Here is a 20760-nt window from a genome sequence, read left to right as displayed (position 1 = left end):
CATTTTGCTCTTTTTAGGGAGTCCCGCTGCTCATGTTAAAAAGTACACTCAATTCTCCACTTTTGCTGCACAAAAAGGGCCCAAGGTGTGAACACCTCTGCTCCTACCAGTCTGTGGCAATGCCTGTTCATGCCAGTTTTGGTTCCTAACTGCAGCCTCGTTGCACGTGACTTTTATTTTTAATGCCAGATATTGGTCTGATTCTTATCTGGTTTCCCAGTGGGCAATATATGCTAATGTTTTAAACTCTTCTCAGTGAGTGTGGAGCCAGTATTTAATAGATTTAAGTGGTTACGGGACAAAATGAGCACATTGGTTCAAAAGTCAGTGGAAACTTATATTTAAACAGAGAGTCAGTGCATATTTGTAAACATGCAAAATGACAGAAACCAAGCTAAAACCAGTTATTTGTACATACACATTCTTCATCTATTTGTGCTATGATGCGGAGTATAGAAGAGCACTTCTCTTTCACTTTTTATAAAGTATATTTGTTTTTCTAGAAATATATCTGCTGAGATAGTTTTAGGAACAACATTAGGTCGCCAAACCAAGTACCCACAGAGTAAGTTGAATATTAGCGGAACAAACGTGTGAACATAGCTATGAATACGTTGTGTTTATACCTTACACCTCAGTGCCACTGGGTAAAATCTTGGTCGGATATTTTCAACATTAGTACCACATGCTAACTCACTATGCTGGTCTTTCTCTGACCAGTTATTTCCAGACCTTTGAATTCTCCCTTTTTTCCTCTCAACCTCTCCCCTCCAGCTCCAAAACTTTCTTCGTCCATACAGGTAACTTACAGTACCTGCAAAAGCTGTGACTGTGGGATACTGCCATTTGTTTGCTGGCACCACGCAACCATTTGCTCTGGAAAGAAATTCTAGACACAAAAAGAGAAGACAATTGGAAATCACATCATATTTGAACACTTTCACACAGAACAAGTGGAATTTTCTTCCAGTCATCAATTTTTTGAAACTATCACACTTAAACCAGTTTGGAGATCCCCTGACAAAGAAAATCATAATAGGGCTTGCAAGTGCAGTTCCTCCCTTCTGCTCACCAAAGGCCCATGCAGAAAGAAGGTGGATTTTTGAAATATGTGATATGCAGTATTTCCTAAGTGCATTTTCCCATCGTTTCCTCTTCTACTCAAGGCTTTTGGGAATCTCTAACAGCCTCTACTTTCTAAGAAAGGACAGGATAAATGGACCTGCAGGTTGGGTACTCAGTGACTCCTTGATTACTGCATATTCTGCCACCAAATTTCTGGGCTTCCCTCCTTGTCCAGAAAGGCTGTTCAGCAAACAAACTCCCTGCAACTCCACTTGCCATGTGGAAGATGCATAGGAGGAGAAATAACAAGTTTCATCTACCCTCACAGGGGCAAGCTGTGCATTAAAAGAAGTCTCAGATGGGGATGCTGCAGGTTCTACAGAATGTACACCTTCACCTTTGATAACACTCTTTCTATCCAAAACACAGTTCGTCAGTACTTTATCTGCTTGACATTAAAACCCGGTCAGTCCCTCAGAAGGCTCCATGCGAATTGCCATTTGCAGACCTGAATTATGACAAAGAGCTTATACGTGACTGTTGATGCTTTCATTTGGTTGTTCAACAGCCCAGGCTTGAAACCCTTTAATCTGTCAAGAGAAAAGCCCTTTGCAAAACCTACCCCTATATGTTCATATTTCAGGGCAAGATAACAGAGCCCAGTGTTTTTTCTTGCAAGGATAGGCCAGGATACATTCAATGAAATGAAATAATGAAAACTGAACAAGCACACATGTAATAATTAGGCTCTGTGTCACGTGCCCTGTTTCACGTGCTGGATTTGAGTAACTGCAAAGCAGACATCTACCTCCTTTCCCCCATCCCGCAAACACAGAAGTAAATATTGCTTAACACACAAACAGATGCTTCTACAGAGCTTTTTGATTTCAGGCATCCGGTACAGTATCTCATTCATGCTGAATCTTTGCATGACAAAAGTCAGACAGTTTTCTGACTGCTAGATCGGTGACCTGACTTCCGATTTTTTTTTCCCTCTAGTTCCCCTTTTAATTTGCCATATTTAAAAATGCCCATGTAATTTGGTACACTGAATTTACTATACGTGGCAAGTTCTTAAACATTTTATTTGAAGCACAAAGACATCCAGAAATAAATGCCTGAAATAAAACAACAACTGATCAACAGGATGAATCACAACAAAAACATTTCCAGTTTAGACCATTCATCATGCTTCAGGCAATATAAATTTCAGTCTTCAAAGCATAAAGAGAAGGGCTGAAGAGGAATCACCCTTCTGTCAGGTAAGTTGCACAATGAATTATGAAAGCTAACATTCACCAGCCTCTCTTGAGTAGAAACAGCGCCATATGGCAACAGCTAATGCAACGGATAGGGAGCCTTCGCATTCTTACACCAGAAGAATGATTTATTCTCTGATTGCAGGAGCCTAGGACTGAATGCCAAGCATTCTGGGTTTTACTCCCATGCTCTGTTATTAATTAAAGTATGTCACATGAAATCAATGTGCTAGCTAGCTCCTACGATACCAAAATTTCTGTACAACACTGAGATGTTCATAGGTTATCAGATGGGAAGATCAACAGAAGTGAAAAATTACAAACACTCCATGTACAGAAATGTTTCACACAGTAAGTCAAGGCACAGCCTCTGAAACAAGCACTAGCAGATGACAAATGTACGTGCAAGCACATGTGCGAGGATGCAGCAACTGTGCATTAGCGCCTATGAGGAAAGGAATTAATTTATCATCTGCAGTAATTTCAGCAATGAGTTTTCATGTGACCTCATGTATCTTTTTTCTTCTGGCACCACTGACCCAAAATCTGTTCTCACCTAAGCCACCTCTGGATTATCCTTCTTTAGCTATCTAGATGGGTCACACCAGCTGACATTGGTTCATGTCAACGGCCTGTTCCAACTTAATTACTTAAGATAAAATGTGAAAAATCATCCCCAAATAAGCAGTTAGACTGCAAACGGTTTTAGATTACAACATTCAAAGGAACTTACAAGTCCAGGAATAAGTATAGCTATGACATATAATACCTTTCAAGCACAGATATACATGAGGACAGAGAAGGTGAGTTACTGTGAGCAGTAGCGAAGGCAGAGCACGCTAGTAAAGCACATCCACAAGTGAGACAACGCCCAACATACATAACCATAAACCGAAAATTCCTTGTATGTATCAAGTGTTTTAGGGGTTACCCAGAGTTTTTTTTTTTTTTTAATTATTACTCTCAGAAAGTAAAAGGTTTGGATACAGCCTGCCACACGATCAAATTGCTTGAAATCAGGTAACTTTGAAGATAATGAGTAAATTGCACTTCTGATTGCTTTTCTTAAACTAACAAAATTTTCCCTGACTTGGTCACTCTCCAACATAACAATAGCCATTTTGAAACAAGTATATTCGGTAACTTGAAAACACTTGAGATTTTTAGGCTGGGAGAAGAGTACAAGGAATTTAAGCATTGGTTAAAATTTCTTTTGAAAGAATTCAGTTTGTTGATTGCTTTTTTTTTTTTTTTTAATTATAATAGATGTTTAAGACATAACAGTGCCCAGCAATGTTATTGCAATCCATCCCTCTCAGTGTGGTGTAAACAACTAAGCAATGAGACTCACCATGGGATTTTTGAAAAACTCATATTTTGCGTAATTCTTCCTGAACAAAAATTTACTTTCACTTCCCATTGTAGACTCGACTTGAACTATGAGCTCATGATCTTCCAAACACCTCTCTGTGGAAAAAGAACACGATGTTAACACGCAGCCAACCAGCAGAAGCAGAGAGACCACCTTCCAAAGAACAGGAGTAAAACAACCCAGTGTAATTCCATTACCTTTTAAGAAGTTAACAAAACATACTGTAGCTTTCAAACCATACTGCCATGAGGCATCTAAAGGAACTAGGGTGTGAGTATTACAAAATTTAACGCTAGACAGCAGAGTTTCTTCAAAAATTTCCTACATCAGGACTTTATAAACACAGACTTTTGAGAAATGGAAGAACATAAGGGGTTTTTGTGCATTAGCTTAAATAATACACATTGATGTCTTCTTTTGGTGCTGGTTATATGCTGTACAACTGGCAAGGTGAACAGATTTAAGGGAAAAAAAGTTGCAGAAAGGCCACTATTAGGTCTTGAACTATCCCAGAAATACAGTGTCCTGTTTGATCACACTCTATAAAACCAGTTCATTTCAAGGTGAACTTCAGGCCTTTATTGTAGATGCTACACAATAGGGTTTATTATGAAAGAGGTCACAGGATCTACTTTACAGGAATACTGACAGAGACAAATGTTTTGTACACATGACAGGGCAATTTTCTGCTCCAGATTTGGTTACAAGGTAACTCCCCATAACCACCACTTCCCTGGTCAAAAGAATGGCACATCAAAGCATGAACAGATAGCTTAACAAATCCAATTCACTAAAAGCAGTAACTCGAAAGAAGGCAACTGGGCTAAGTGTGCACTATTTAATGAACTCATTATCTTGGCAAATCTTCAGAAGTTTCCGAGAAAATATTTAGATATTTTTCAAAAGTCCTTATAGTCAGTACTTTCATCCCTTATATAATAGGAAATAAAAAATGAGGTCAAAAAAAAAAAAAAACTTATGCAAAGCTCTGTCCAAAATGCATGTGACTTGCTGGCTGAAGAAGTTTGAAGAGTCCCCTCCCCACTTGGTGTTCCTGCATCCTCGCATTCCCACGGTGAGAAATGCCAGGCTGCCACCCAAATTCTCTTGGGGTGTTCTCAGGATAGAAAGCAAGCAGTCACTGGTATCTCAAAACGTAGCAAGCTCTTGAATGTCACTCCAACTGTTCAACTTAGCAGATTAATATAAGCTCTTTGATTGAAAGTTTAACCTATCTCTGAATGATCCCATAGTCTTTTTCACCCGCATTTAGATTGTCAGTCATGACCAACTCACTGATGACTTCATTTATCATACTTTTGCAGTGTCCAGCCTTGCTACAGTTGTGTTTCAAGGGGATAACACTGAAGATTTTCCATACTGAGCTGCTCTCAAATAAATGCTTAGTTCATTAGCTGTAACACCACTTTCAAGGAGTAGTTCTCTGAACAATGTATGCCACAATCCTGCTGTTGGTAGCAGTCAATTAAGGACATTTTGTACCACCTGAGCATTCATCACCCAAACCTCCACATTATTTAGGAGCTTCACAGGTGAAATTTCAGGTATTGCTGTCATGGGCAACCAGTTAAGTGAAATCTCCTCCACGCAGTGATGAGGACAGTGGGCCTACGAGTATGAAGGGCCTTTCTGGGGTTTGGTTTTTTGTTTGTGGGTTTTTTGTTGGTTTGGTTTGGTTTTTCTATATAATGATTCCTCCAAAAAACATTTAATCATGTTGGTGTGAATCTTCATCACAGTATGTACCCTGAAAGACCACGTCCTGCTTCTGTCATCACACAAAGCTGTGGTCTTTGCTTTCCTCGCGCACTGAAGATTGCTCAGCTAAGGGCAGGGACAAACCACATCCTATTCATTCTGTCCTGAGGAAATACAGTACAGATGAATGTCTGTCAATTTGTTTTGCACTTCGATCGTTAGTTTGTGTAATATATCCAGTGACTGTATCTTAGATGCTTTAGGCAAATGACACAGTTATATTTCTTTACTGAATCAAGACCCTTTTGAGATTCTGTGGTTTACATTTCTAGTTTGATGGTGAAAGCCACCTTGAAGAAAACAGGCAGCATTTCACAGCACGTGTATGGAAAAAGGAAGCCAGTCCTAGCCAGTTTGCTCCTACTTCATAGAAGTTGTACACTTGGGAAGTCTTGTAATTTGCACTCAGTTGGTACAAATGGGATGAACTGCCTCTTGACACATCAGCAACTCCACCTCAGCCTTGCTCTGAACTTCCTGCTACAGAACCAGATGCACAGATCTCGGTCTGTTCAGTAGGTGACGGTCTGTTCTTCAGGTGACACTGCAGCTGAATTGACCAGAAATGTCTCTTTTTAGTTTATCTGACAGGCTCAACTCAGTATCCTCTACATACTCCCTAGAAGAACAGGACAGACTTTTTCTTTTCCCCAAAATTGCTGTGTATTATTATCTAAACTTCCACAGAACTGTAGAAGTAATACAAGATGGAAAAAGGAGCTGGATTCCAATATGAAAAACTCACGTGCATGGCCCAAAATTCCCCATTAGAGAATCACTACAAACGACAGGTGGACCGAAGTGTGAAACAGCCAGTCCTGTTTCTGTATTTTATCAAGTACTGCGTCTAACCGTTACACTTTTAATTCATGCAGGTTAAGGCAAATCAAATTCAATGCACATGTAAACAAGAAAAATCTATGTACAAAACTATGCAGAAATTATTTCTTCTAACCTACTTACATTTCAGAGCCCTACTAGTTTGTTTGTTTTTTTTTTTTTTTCCCTGCTTCAACTGTCTTAAATAAGATGTACAGTCAGTTCTGGACCTGGAAAAATGAGATCTGTAAGTAAGGATTCTTTCAGTGCCCAGACACATACTATCATGACAGCCTGTCTTCATCATCATTATTTCGGTTCATGTCCAATATGGATATCTAAGTCCTCATCCTAAATTGACGATAGTTAAGCATGGAGTGGCACACAGGGAGAATACCATATTTTATGAACAGGTTAGGTATATTTCTATTTGCAAATGAAATAACGGAACCAATTCAAGTTTTACAGACTGCTTAAATCTTGACCACAAAGTGTTTTAGATACCAGTGGTACAGCACAGTAGAAACCATTTCCACATGTCAAATCTTAAGCAAGTCTCATGGTAAACTGTCACACCATTGTCTCCAGTGAGAACACAAATACTTTGTGTAGTCCAATAGCTATTTGAAGTAATTTGCAAGCACACATGTTATTTGGAATAGACTTGACTACGTGTGCTAAGTAAGCAGTCAGGTGAAGGTTCCTTAAAAACTGGGACCTGGAAGATCACTACAATCATAAATATGCAGCTGGCTTCAAAAATTTGCTTGTACTCAGTCTGCCCAAAAGTAAAAAGTTTAACTGGTTCTGCAAACTGAGCTCTTTTGAAAAGAAATATTAGGGAAGACCAGGGATAAAATAAACAGCAGTGAACTTAATGTATGAACTTGTCTCTTTTGGTGGGCTTCAAGATTACCACCTACAGCATTAAGTCAGCAAGGATGTCTTGAGTAAGAAACAATGTCTTCTGGAAACAAAGAACTCTCACTGCTTTTAAGCCGTATTTCTCTCCACACTGGTAAGTACCTATTCACCCATTGTTTCATACTTAATAATAGCAATCTTATTTCAGAGGGAAAACTATGGAACATCAGACACCTGATAATAACTACACCTAAGGTGCAGACAGATTACTACCTTGATCTGACAGTCTCTGAAATACAGCGCAGCATTTGAGCTACTGAGAAGCTAGGAATAGGCAGCCATAAAACAAAAAATTCAAACTGCAACCAAAACTGGGTGGGCGCATGAAAGTTGGTATTTGAAGTTTACTGAATATTTTACAGTGTATACTTTGTTTCCCAAATACAAGAAATCGGATGCTGTTGTCTCTCGTTAATTGACCTCTTTTATTCCCTTTTCTGTCCACATCCTTTCAAATATGCAAAATTTGTATCACGGCATCTTTTTTTTTGTCGCTTTAAAGACTTTTTTGTCTGTTCGCTTTACACCCTGAGAGACTGCATTGCTTTTCACGCAGATGTACTGCATGGCCTACAGAGGACAGCCCTGGAGGACAGCCCTGTAGCAGTCCCTGGGGAACAAAGTTTGGTGAGGCCGGTGAAGCCCCAACCTGCACACCCCGTTTCCCTGGGACAGCAGGGCCCCGCTTTGTGCTTCAGTGTGAAACAGGTCCAAGGCAGGCAGGTCCCCATGTATATAAATGCAGCCCGATAAGTATCTTGCTCTTTTCCCATCATTGTTAATTACCAAGTTATTTGTGTGTAAACAGAAGCTTTTGATTTCCTAATCAGCCTCCTGCCCGATTCATTCAGAGATGTCACACACCAGAGTTTGACAGCACAATTAGTCACCATGGAAGCTATTGTGATGTCACAAACACTGAATTGTGGCATCATTGAATGAATCTGGCAGGAGAAGGATGTTGGTTACAAAGGAGAAGGCTTCTGTTTACACAATACCTTGGTAATCAGCAATGATGGGAAAGAGAATATAGAAAAAGAGAGCCTGGTAGTTTAATGAGCATTGATAAAAGTGAAAATTTGCAAAGGTTGTTAGAAGCGCACATGTGGCATATAAAGCTACGGAGATAAAGATTCTGTAATTTATACCGTAATTGTTCACCTCATCCTGTGTCCTCAGAACTAAAAGTATACTGCAGACATGTACAAATGGTGTTTCATGTTAATTTTTTCACATATTTCTATACTAGGAGAGATACCCAATAAAAGCATTAAATAATCAGGATATCCTATGATTATTTTTTTTGAGCGCTATTTTGCAGAGCATTGAATTTATCTGTGTTTAACAGTATCGGTTTAGGGCATTACTCCTCCGGGAAATCGTTTCCTTTTTTTATTTGTGAGGAATCCGAATTACATTTTCACACAGAAAAGGCCTCTGTCAGCTACAGACAGCATTCACAATTCCAGTGTCAGTGGTCGCAGCTTACGGTTTGTCTTCCTCTATTTTCCAGAAAAAATTCCCATGAGGTATATCAACTGATACTCCAAATGCTACACTTTCTAAAGCGTTATTGTACGGTACATGGAATTAGAGATAGCGCATCTGAGCGATATGCAGTTGCAAGCTGCACAGCAGAACCCAGCAACTAATCAGTGCCACAAAATAACAGGAAAAGCAAGACTGAATGACATTAGATTCTTTCAGGTACCGTAATTAAACCAACTCACAGTATTATTTAATTCCCCACAGTCCTTCCTCTTGCTGCCTTCTTGAAACTGTAACCATGACACCTTAATTTCAATCAGGTGGAGGAGCTGCTACCTGGAGAGCAGATGCCACTGCTGGTCCAGAAATTGCCCATGGATTTGAGGGTGGTGCCACCATTTCTTCCCTGCCTGAAGTCAAGTTTAGCCAGCCCCCTCCCCCACCCTCAGCACATCTAGCTTTCATAAGCATTACTGTAGGTATGCAAAGCTGAGTCTGTTCACCCAGGTCTCCCAGCTGGTGATGAGCTGAGCTGTTTCATAGGACCGGTACTCTAAGGATCAAGCTTAATTTGCCTAAGCTGTTTATTTGCAATAGCTTCAGACACAGCAAGGTAGCAACAGAGCAGTAGCGTGAAGATTAGACAATTATTTTTTCTTTTTTTTTTTGGTAATAAAAAAAAGAGAGGATGGGAAATAAGAGAAGGACTTAAAATGGCTTAAACGCTTAACATCAAATTGTAATATACAAAAAGCATGTACATGACTTCAGCTAATTGTACAAATAAAAGCAGTGGAAAGAAAATGTTCTTGCTGGAAGCACATTAATACGAATTATACATATTTTATGTTCCCAGGTAACCATGCCACCCCTTTGACCATTCCCTACCTAATCCTAGGTGAGGGTGATGCTCCACTAGAGTCCAGCTGTTATCATCCACACAATGACTTTTGTAAACGAGCAGCTGACAGAGGTCCCTGGCTGTCATGTCTGCTAGAATCTCGACCACTTTGCTTGTTCCATCTTCACTAAAGACTTTTACATCCTGCAACATAAAGGGTACACTTACAGATCAACAGCTCTGAACATAGGCAAACCACACAGCTACCGTAGAAAAGCATCCTCTTGGCATGATGGTTCCAAGCAGCTTGGCAGCCAGGACATATGACATGGGTGATTCACTTTGTAACACTTCCTCTTGATACCCCCTTGCCCTATTTCCCCTCCCCCCTCCCCAGCACCTCCCTGCACTAAACAAAGGTTCAGCAGGGTTAATATGACCACATACACAGAAAAGGTGAGAGAGCAGGTTCCATATAAAGCTGTGTAAGGTAAGCAAATGTGAAACAATATTGAGAGAGTACTTCGGCAACAGTGGGCAAGAGAAATCACATCCAGTCAAACACACACAATTTTATTTGCGATCCCATCACGGGCCTTTGAACATTTAAGGAGGAGCACGCCAAGACCCCGAAGATTAAAAAATGGCTCTCTTGCTCCCCACTAACTTTTGATTGTTTCGCTCTGGGAAGTCCCACTTGCAGTTTGCCGGCGGCTCACTTATAGCTAGCACAGTCCACACGTTTCCCTCCCTGCCCCGACTTCTCTTTTGATCCTAGCTTGGAAGTAGTTTGAAATTGAATGTGCATATGCTGTACATCCTAAATATTAATGGAGATGAGAGAACAAGTCAGGAACCTTCTCTCCACCTCCTGAATTATACAGATGCTTTCTTCTTTGTATTGTTCTGCTCAAACAAGAGACACTTGCCGCAAAATTATTTCTCCGGGCGAATGTGCAGGTCAGAGATTTAAACAGACCCTGCGTCTGAAACGCTCCGCATCCTAGCAAGAGAAAGCGAATCTAACAAAAACCCGGAGGGTAATTTGATATGGAAAATCTTACCTCAACGGCATGTAAAAGGCAGCAGTCGGAAGAACAAGATGGCATTTTAAATAGAGATTGCCTCTTGGGAGAGAGTTTGTTCTCTGCCTCCGCCGACCCTTGGTAGCCTATGGCTGCGCACCCGGGGTGCCGGCGGTGTCAGCGGACGGCGGTACCGTACCTGTCACGTAGCCCCTGCTATGGGGACTGTTTCTGGGGAGGGAAACAACTCTGCCAGAGCTCCACTCAAAGGGTTACACGCAATCTTTGCGGTAGTGAATCAAACCACACCGGGTAGACCAATCCTAGCCCTCCCTCCGACTGATGTAATCATTTCCCACACACTATCAGACTTCCAAATTATTCCCGCCCCCCCCAAGTCCCCCCCCTCCCCCCCCAAAAAAAAAAATTACAAAGGAAATTTGTTTTTATGACCACCCACGGGTGTTCGAGACCCCTGAAGTTCAAAGGCGGGTTGTGGGGGGGCGGGGGGAGCCGAAGCCCCGGCGCCGAGCGCGGCCGGGCCGCGGCTGATGTCATCTGCCTGCAACTTCAGCACTTGAACTTCTCCTCCCGCCGCTCCCCGCCGGGCCGGGCCGCCCCGCCGCCGGCTCCCGGGACGCGCTCCCCCCGGGGCTGGGTGCCGCGGGCCCGGGGGGCCGAGCAGAGGGGCGGCGGCAAGAGGCAGCGCCGCACGCCCCAGAGCCCGCCGGCCGCCTCCTCCCCCCAACACACACACACACCCGCTTCCCCGGCTACGTACAAATTCAAGCCCAGTGAGGGAGGAGTTAAAACCTCATCGAGCCCAAGTGACTCCAACCCGCGCGTTCAGGAAACGGCTTCATCTGACAGTAGGGATGAGCCAGCTCTTTCAGAAGTAGGCTCTGGAGGAGAGGAGGGGAGGGGGGAATCCCGGTTGCTGTAGCTCTGGGGAAGGCATGCATGCTGTACAATGTTACAGCTGCACTCCCACTCCTGCCAACGCCTAACCATCCCCGTATACACAGAAATTTGTTGGGAGGGGGGTGGGGGGTGCTTTTGTGTCCTGCGGGCAAGTCTGATTTCTGTAATTAGCACCCATTCTACAGTAAACCGGCGCATTATACCCGCGATCTCAGTGCCCGGGCAGGAGCAGCCCTGCCAGCCCGCTCCGCCACCCGGCAGCGCGCTGGTGGCACCGAGGGACGCGGGTGAGCGGCCGAGGCACCCAACAACCGGCGTGCGAACGCCCCAGATACCCAGCAGAAATTGCACCGGTTTGCAACAGGGGGGCGCAGCGCTCGAGTTCCCTTCTCCAGACGTGCAAGCACGCTAAAAAGCCACTGTTCAACAAGACAGAAAATTGCTATTTTATTTGTTTTTTAGTGGGGAATGTTTTATCTTCTATTTTTTTATCACAAGAAATTGGAAAGGAGTGCCACAACCAAAAAAAGGTGGTGGTGAAAGGAATTCTTTTCTACTTTTGACTTACTCTGTGCAAGTAACTCCACTTTCTGTATTGAAACTAAACTATTTCGGATGGATTTCCTGCCTCAGGAACCAACCTAGTGACATCATTCATTCATTCGTTAGTCACTGAGAAGCACAGCCCCACGCTCTTTGCCTCAGCCTTCAACAGGGGAGCCTGAACCAGACACACGCCAGCAGAATCGACACTTCATCAACACCTGGAGCACAAAACCCCCTCTTTTCCTTCTCTGTGGTTCTGCTGGGAACAAGGCAGAGATATAGGGCAGGTTGCACCTGATCCTTGTCGCTGCTAAGTCCCAGAAGAGAGGGAAAGCCATTCTGCCTCTCCAGTCCTTGCAGGTGGAAAAAGAGAGAGCTGCAAGACCAACAGCACACTTTTCCCTGCTCCCGAGCACACAAAGACTCAATGGAGTACAGCCACTGGCAGAAAGTTGCGCTGTCCTTTATACTGGTTGATGCTTTGCTCCCTTGGTGTGAAGGGGTCACGGGTACATATCCCACCCTCCCCGCTCCTCACCCAGAGCCTGAGCCCATGCCAGCCACCCTGAAGGTACAACAGCATCGTGGAACAGGCACAGGATGGACAATGGCTGCTGTTCACTCTGCAACTCTGCTGTGACGCCACGTCGCCTTCTCCCATGAGCCAGGCCTCCTGCCATTCCCACACCACAGCGACTCTGGGGGGCACGGTGCAAACACAGCGTGAACATCAGTACAGCCCTTTGCAGGGCCAGTCAGCGGTGGGGTTTGTAATGATACCTTTAAAGCCCAGGGACTGGCGTGCAGCAGGCAGATGGCGTGAAAGCTGAAATGAGCAAGTTAACTTCACTGACTATTAATAGTGCTGTGTTCACTATCAAGGACAGCGCAAGGCCGTGTATCGACGCTGACATCACAGATATAAAAGACTGCATCAGGAGGGGACAGAATGGCCTGAGCCGAACCCAGCCCTAGAGGACAGGGGAGAGACACAAGTGGGACAAAACCCTGTCCCTCTGCAGAGGCAAGTCTGCCACAGTCCCTAAGAGGCTTATGCGGAAGGTAAGGGGATTTTATGCCCCCACACAAAGTTGCAGAGCATGACGTATAACCACAAGTATGAAACCAGTTCGGTCACAAAGCTCTGGCTCAAACCTTTAGATGGTTTCCATGACAAAAAAGGCAGATAATATTCCTGTATCACAGAGGACTTAAAGTCAACTGGTGAAATCCAACGCTCTTGTACTTCCCTTCCTTTTTCCTCTTTTTTTTTTTTTTTTGGAAGCATCTCCTACTTCAAGATGTTAAGTGCTCCCTATTCAAACTTCTTCCAGCAGAAACACTCTTTCACTTGCAAAATTGATTTGGCGATTATTTTCTCTAAAGGAAAATGAAGCCGAATCAGTTCTGAATAAAATACTCCAGTAATGAAAACACTTAAACTGAGGAGAGGTTCAGAAAGTTAGTCTTGACACTTCTGCCCTGCATCCCTCCAAGAAATGCAGTGAAATGCAACAGCAGACTGCCTGCAACAGTGATTTACAAAAGGCCCTAATTACGTCAGCAGCACAAGGCACCTTCTATTCAAAATTAAGGTTAAGAATGCTAAGCCAACCAGAGCACTATATTGGCTGAACATTCAGTGCTTTACAGTGCAAAGGAGCAGATAACAGACTGCACCATTGTTCTGGGAAGAACTCTTCCCCCAAGCTTTTTTTTTTTAAATTTCTTTTTTGAAAGACAGACAGACTTGAAAAATTTAAAAGAACATTAATATTCATCACTTCAGTGGTTTCACATAATGGGTCGTGTATCTTGAGTTACCTCATGGCTGTTTCATCTTCCAGCCTCAGTTCCTCAACCTCTCTGCAGTATTTTGTGTGCATCAAGTAACGCAACTGTTATTAGGAATGAGGATAGAAAAAAACCCAGTCACGTCATGGTCATGTTACTTCTTCTCCACTTTTCTATTTCTACTATTTTTTCCCTTTTGCTGCAAAATAAAACCTATGACAATTTACAATTACCATAAAGATTCACACTTTTAAATGATGTTATGCTGAAAATCTTCAACAAACAGATCCAAATTTGCATTCTACAATCTGAAATTAAATACAGTGTAATTCATATCAGTGCAAACCAACCTTCATTATCCTGCATTATGACTCCCAAACAAAGTATGAGAGAGGACCAGTTATCAGAAGGCTCTCTGACTGAAATCTAATAGAAAAAAGGTTTCAGTACAGTAGTTCTTCAAGAGTTTCTCTTTATAAGACACAAAGATCAGAGACAACACAGAAAGCCATTAAAATACACTGAAGAGTGACTACTAAGAGCTGCACAAAGTAAAAATCAGTCCAGCAAATTCTGACTTTCATCTCCTGATTTCACTCATCAAGATTGTTCAGACATGAGAACTGTAACCACCAGTGAGGCAAACAGAAAGAAAATTCAATTGAAATGCATGTACCTTGTGCAAGCAGGAGGAGCCATTTATTGCAGAAGACACCTACGTACCAGGCACGTACTTGCTGTTTTCACTAGAACCCTGTTTTGATGAGATCATTTTTCCCCAAGCTTTCTATACTCTAAGCTCATGGGCTCACAAGAGCAGAGTCACAGTCACTGGAGGAATGGGGAAGCTTTCAATTAGGCTCAGTCAGCTCAAAGCTGCTGAAGACTCAAGCTCTGCATGCAGGTTACCCTTGAACTATTTGCCTAGTTGAAGACATAACAAAAAAGGAAGGTTTTACTTCCCATAGTTGTAAGCCTTTGATAAAGAAAAGCCTCTAAGTGTGCTCTGTGCACACCTGACAGGCAAGCAACTCAGTCTATCACATCTACACGCTGGAGCACCAGCCAGTCCCCCCTTACTTGCCCAGCAGCATTAAGGCAGCTTTATAAGACACAGGAATTTCAACTGCTGCAATGAAATAAATATATAGGTCAACCCTATGGCTCTTTTTTCCTTCTGTGCTGCACAGCTCGAGCAGGAAAAGAGCCTTTCAGACAACAGCAGCAGTAACAGCAATACATTGCAGATAAGATCACTTATATACAAGGCATCAGACAGTACTTCCTGTTAAAAAAAAAAACAACCTGTGAGTTATTTGTTCATTGCTTTTTTCTTTTTTTCCGATGTATAAACATAAAACCCTAGGAAAAGCTGAGGTTAAGGTTCTCATAGCAACATTAACTCTCTCCTCTGGCGCATACTATATTTAGGTACACATTTAAGAGCCTATGAACAACAAAGGAGAGCGACTGTTCTAAGATCAAGATCTCAGGTTTTGACTTTCACATTCAGAACAGCAATCTTTCAAAAAAATAAAAAAGACTTAAGTTGGCCATGTTACAAAAACCCTGATTCTGTCCCTTTTTTCTGGGCTACTGAATTTTAAATCCATTTCCGCGAGTCAGAGGAATAACTTGACTTGAAGGGGAATCACAGCATCATTCTATGTTCAGCGGTCATCAAACAGCAATAGTAAAAGGCATCAACTCTGTGAGGGTCGTACCAGCGAGACAGGTTTTGGGAATCCCAGTGGTGTGGGCAGAGCAGGGCAGGGCAGGATTAGCGCCAGGTTCATGTCAGCATCTATATTTGGATGGTTAGCGCTTCTGAACTCGGCATGTACAAACACCCAGGCCCACGCTGACTCCAGGTAATTTTAGAGAGTTAAATTCCTTCTGAAGCTAAGGGAGAGAGATGGGGTAACTTAAGATCTAAAGCACATGACAAAGGCATTTGTGTCTCTCTGCTGGCTGCAGAGGGAATCCAGGCTCCTGGCTCCGGACTTCAGCTGGATGCCGTAAGCTATATTGGCTGAATTCAGGCTGTGGTGACTAATCAAGCAAGCATGTCTCTCTGCACTACTGGCATAATTACACACTGCAATTGTTGACATTTGAGCTTTAAAAAAAAACCAAACCAAATTGTGTGATGTTGCATATACACAAAGCACATTTAAAGGAACATATACAATGAGCAAAACTGGGATACTAATAAAATGTAAACGCCAAATATTGTAAAAATAAGCCAAAACTTTTCCTTCTCCAATTAAAAACTACATGTGAAAATGGTTACTTGTTACAGAGACACTGGATGAAGTCTGTACTCATCTGTTTCTGTCTTCTCAAAACTCAAAGTATTAATACCCTCTGTATAGAATTAGGCTTGTATAGCAACTGCATCGAAGCTTCTTCAAAAATATCAGCTGTTTACATAAAAAGGTGTTAACCATGCAATGTACTTTTAAGAAAATACTGTACACAGAGCACATTCTCAAGACATAACCACTGTCTGCATGAACAAAAGATTTATTCCAACATGTGTTGACATACTTAGAGACTGAAGGTTTGGAAACTGTAAGTTGCTACCCTATAATTTCCATATTTTACAAATAAATAGCAGAATGCAGTTTTAGGTGATACATACCTAAAACCAGACAATATACTGATTTTGTGACAGTATCTCCAAAACTGTTTCACTCCTTCCCACTTTGGTTTAATGCTGAAGTGTTCAGATAAATCATTTCACCCATTTGACATTTTCACATCTTCCCCACTCGATTCCTCGTTTGCCTCTCATTTTTAGGTAAGAGAACAGCAGGCCTTTATGAATTTTGCTGAAGCTTCTGGGTATTTGCAGGATGCTGGAAGAAAGCAAGCTTGGGAAGCAGGTTGGGGAGCCTTTGACAAGAGTACCAGTCCACACCAGTAAGAAGGCAGCCCAGTAACAGCCACCTCATCCAATCCCAAATCTGGGGGTCCAGGCTCTTCCTGTGGTCACAGCATGGACAAGCTCACATTTTCTTCTTCCTCTGCATCCTCCCCCACCCAGCATTTGTCATTAGTTTTGATTATAAGTCTGTGAATAAGCTCCCTTCTCACTGCACAGCTCCTCCCAATAGCAATTCCTTTTCATGCAAAAATCCTTCCTGGTTTTGAGATCCTTTATGTATGGAAAAAAAAAATAGTTACAGGCACTGTTACATTCCTTTGATTATGTAATGAAAGACATTAAGTGATGTTGCTGGCATTAACCTTTATCTTTCATGTATTTTACTGTGCAATTTATCCCTAGATAGTTTGCAATCTTCTTCAGCTGTGCTTACAGAATGCATTATTTATCGTCTGAATTTGCTCCAAGAGAAAGGTTTAATAGAAAAGTTTTTGCAAACACAATTTAAGTCACTAACAACCATAGAAAGGGTAATACAAAGAAAAACCATAACAATTTCTTGATTAAAATTCTCAAGTAACCAAGCTAGTTACTGAGTATTTTAAATTGTTTTGCCATTATAAATTACTCTGTAGAAAAGAAATTATTACCACATCTTCCTTGCTGCACAGGCTTTCAACCACAAGAACCACATTAATTTGAAGCTTGGCTGACAGCACAACAAGGCTCTGGGGAGCAGCTTCCCGTAGGATTTGGAAAAATGGTGCAGGTCCTGAAGACTTGGATGGCTCCTTCTTTCTCAGTAGGACACTGTGACAACTGCAGCTGCGGCACTTGCCATCCGAGTGCCCAGATCATGCTATGAGCCAGAGAGCCATGTCAGCGCAGGGTCCGGCAATGTTCAATTGACTCCTCACTTTGATTTACTATTGTCCAAGTACAACTTCTACATGGGTAGTCCACAAAACTCCCCTTTCCCGTGCACGCTCTTCCGAGGGGAAAAGAACAGAGAGGTTGCAGAGCAGAAAACAGGGACACCGCTAAGGGTTGTATATACAGCTGGACTTGGCTCCAGCCCTGCACTTGCATGCACCTGTCCAGCCATGTTTTATTAGGAAAGGCATCAGAGACCATTCTGAAAGACATCTTTGGAAAATGAGGATTAGTATTTGAAAATACGTGCATTTTTAATGCATGGGAAAACCTTTCAGCCAGTGACTGTCTCTTATGTGATACAATGGGACCCTGGGAGTTTGACTGTGCTTGATGTAGTAGGTGGAATAAAACAACAGCCAAACAATCAGAGACGATGTAAAATTAGCTGTATTTGGAATGGCCAGACATGACAAAACACACACATTATTTTAAGAACCAGTAGTTATTAAATTTCTCTTGAACAACTGCAATCCATTTTACCTGTTCTAGTACCAAAGGAACCTAAGCAAGTGTAGGATGCAGAGCTGGACAGAAATTACAAACTTAGAATGCAATGCAGAGGAAGACAAACATATCCCCTCTTCCCATTCCCGTTTCTTCCTCCCTTCTCTCAGAAAAAGTAATCACAAGGAGTGAAAAAGCCAAGGATTTAAGGACTTGTGAGTTTGTTCCCTGGTACTTGAATGTGCAGAGTTCCCAAGGTTTTCTCTGTAGCCTTGAAGACTAAAATTAATCTAAAAAATAATGAAAACAAGTTCTTAGCTGAAGCCCCAGCTCCTAAATCCGACAAGTCTTGCCAGAATTGACAACAGCAGGATAAAAAGTTTTCACAACACATACAGAGGTGCACTAGACTTTAAAAAAAAAATTAAAAAAAAAAAAATTTCAATCAATTCTCTGTCTTTACAAAAGGTCCTTTATTCCCCTCCACATCCCAATGAACCATCACTGACATCCTAGACTAGGCAGGCTACACCAAACCTGACAGTAGAGAGGGGGAAGCTGGAAATTAAAAAAATGAAATCTTTTAAGAAAAATTCTATGAACTGAATATGCATAGCTTGATCCAGGGAAGAATCAAGTATGGTATAGCACTGAAAATACAAAGATGAGAGCAACTCAGGGCAGTGAAAAAGCTAATAGAAGAAAAGGCAAAACATGGAGAAAGACTCCTAATGAAGACTGGCTATAACCTACAGGCACTCAAAGAATGACGATCATTTAATGATGGGAACCTGAAGTATAAATACACTATGAAACTCACAGCCACCATGTGCTGAAAATCCCAAAAGGTCAAACATACCTTGGAAATAAAAATTTCCTGCACTTTCATAGCATCAGTCGTAACCCACAATAGTTTTTCCCAGTATGGCTGAGTTCATACTGCTCTGACAATAAAACAGGGGTGCTTTATAACAAGTGGGTGACAGGCTTAACTACAGCAGCATGGCAAAGCATCCCTAATGCCCAGCTGTCAGCTACACCCTTGCTGTACAGTATTCAGCAATATTGCTCAACTTCCCATCTCCCCAGCCACCGGCTCTGGAAACCAGCAATTTCAAGCAGCCAGTATCAGCTAATTGTTGTTGCCTGCAACGTTCAGGATGTTTTATGGGCCAGTTTGTCATGCGCACACAATAAATGCTTTTAACAGAGCTGCTCGCCTTGGGAGAGTATTTCTGCGCAACTGCGTAAGCACCAATTGTGTGGCCAGAATGAACCCCCTGCAGATCTCAACCCAGGAGAAGTTATGTCAGTGGAAAGGAGGGCTCACGTTATCCTCTCTGTCCTCAGAGTGTGTATAATTCTTATTTTCAGCAACTGCTTTAATGGGAAATTGCTCCATAAAACTGCTCTGCTGTTTATTTTTCAGTAAATTTACACATCAAACAACGGCTTTCCCTCAATCAAAGACTGACAGATCAAAAGTTTCTGGGGCTGACGCAAAATCTGGGGTTATGTCATCATGACTAAGCTAGATATTCTCTCTTGAATGCAGCTAGCCCCGTGCAAATCTCACTCCCAACCTGTTAAGAATTATTCATTTTCAGTGGGGAAAAAAAGTGAGAAAAATATTGAAGAAACCCCAAACACAACCATGTGAGATTAATGAGCATACAGTGTCTAACCACCCTGCCCCGAGACACCTAGTGTAGTGAGACCAAGTTACCAAGAAATTTTTCACGTCTCTCACTGCTCTGCTTCACGGCTGCACCCATCCATCCCCTCACGCCGCGGCAGGACCAACGCATGAGTTTTAACTCCACGGCAAGTGCCTCTGACTTATCTACTCCAAGTTCCCTCTCCAGGGCTTGCTCCAGACCATTTTGCACACCCTTTCCTCCTACTAGGGGCACCACAAACAAAAAAACAAACACAACAAAAAAACCCCGCACAACCCAACCCTTTGCTGAGCTTACAGGGACAAATTCCCTGCTGCCATGGTTACCACTCCAACTTCTCTTGTAGAACTAGAAATGAAAAAAAAAAAAGGCAGCACACAACTTCCCTGAGAACAGACGGCTATATAATGTTAGCTCTCCCTCCCCTCACTCATCATTGTTAGCCACTAAATCAGCTACATCTGGCATATTTAATTTGGACTAAATAAAATGTCACTAATTAAAAAGATGCCGAACAAGCAATACATGACATTATAGAAACAGAGAGCTTAGTATCTGAACACAGCCTATTAGGAACTGAAATGATTCAACTAGTTTTTACCAGAAGCTGAGAAACAAAGGGAACTAAATGGTCCTCTATACAATCTTACAACAATATCCTCTAGAAGCTTTCCTCTATTGTCTAGGTGTACCAAGGTTTCCAAGCACTAATTCCTGGAGCAGCAGCAGCTCAAATACGAAGTAGTTAGCTCATTATAGACAGCATTATTCGGCTGGAAGTCTGCAGCCTTCACTTCAACTTTCTAAGAACAAGGTTACTTTGCTAGAGCTAAAGTGAATAAGATGTTCGGCAGACATGCACACAATTTGCTTTAAAGCGTCTGTGGTCACGTCACTGCCTCTGAACAGTAGCAGCCTCTCCTCTCTCACTTTCTCCAAATGGTTTTCAGCAGCCTCATTTGAAGCATCACACACTGT

General features: G+C 42.2%; 1 protein-coding gene across 8 annotated transcripts in view; it reads right to left on the bottom strand.

Annotated features, from left to right (window-relative positions):
* GRB10 (growth factor receptor bound protein 10) overlaps nucleotides 1-20760 on the bottom strand; it is a 147429-nt gene that overhangs the window by 15969 nt on the left and 110700 nt on the right. For 7 of the 8 annotated variants that reach the window (XR_011737513.1, XM_071804421.1, XM_065830850.2 and 4 more), the window contains 3 exons: nucleotides 9595-9751; nucleotides 3676-3791; nucleotides 815-889 (listed from right to left, as the gene is read on the bottom strand). Coding sequence is in view for 7 of the 8 variants with exons in the window: in XM_071804421.1 (XP_071660522.1) it covers nucleotides 815-889; nucleotides 3676-3791; nucleotides 9595-9751 (348 nt within the window). In the remaining variant the exon portion in view is untranslated. Of the gene's footprint in view, nucleotides 1-814; nucleotides 890-3675; nucleotides 3792-9594; nucleotides 9752-10611; nucleotides 10939-20760 lie in introns of those variants that run through there. The other variant, XM_071804420.1, reaches the window with a different exon arrangement.

This window comes from Patagioenas fasciata, chromosome 2, assembly GCF_037038585.1.
Source record: "Patagioenas fasciata isolate bPatFas1 chromosome 2, bPatFas1.hap1, whole genome shotgun sequence".
Taxonomy (NCBI): domain Eukaryota; kingdom Metazoa; phylum Chordata; class Aves; order Columbiformes; family Columbidae; genus Patagioenas; species Patagioenas fasciata.
This window is presented reverse-complemented; position numbering and strand designations above follow the sequence as displayed.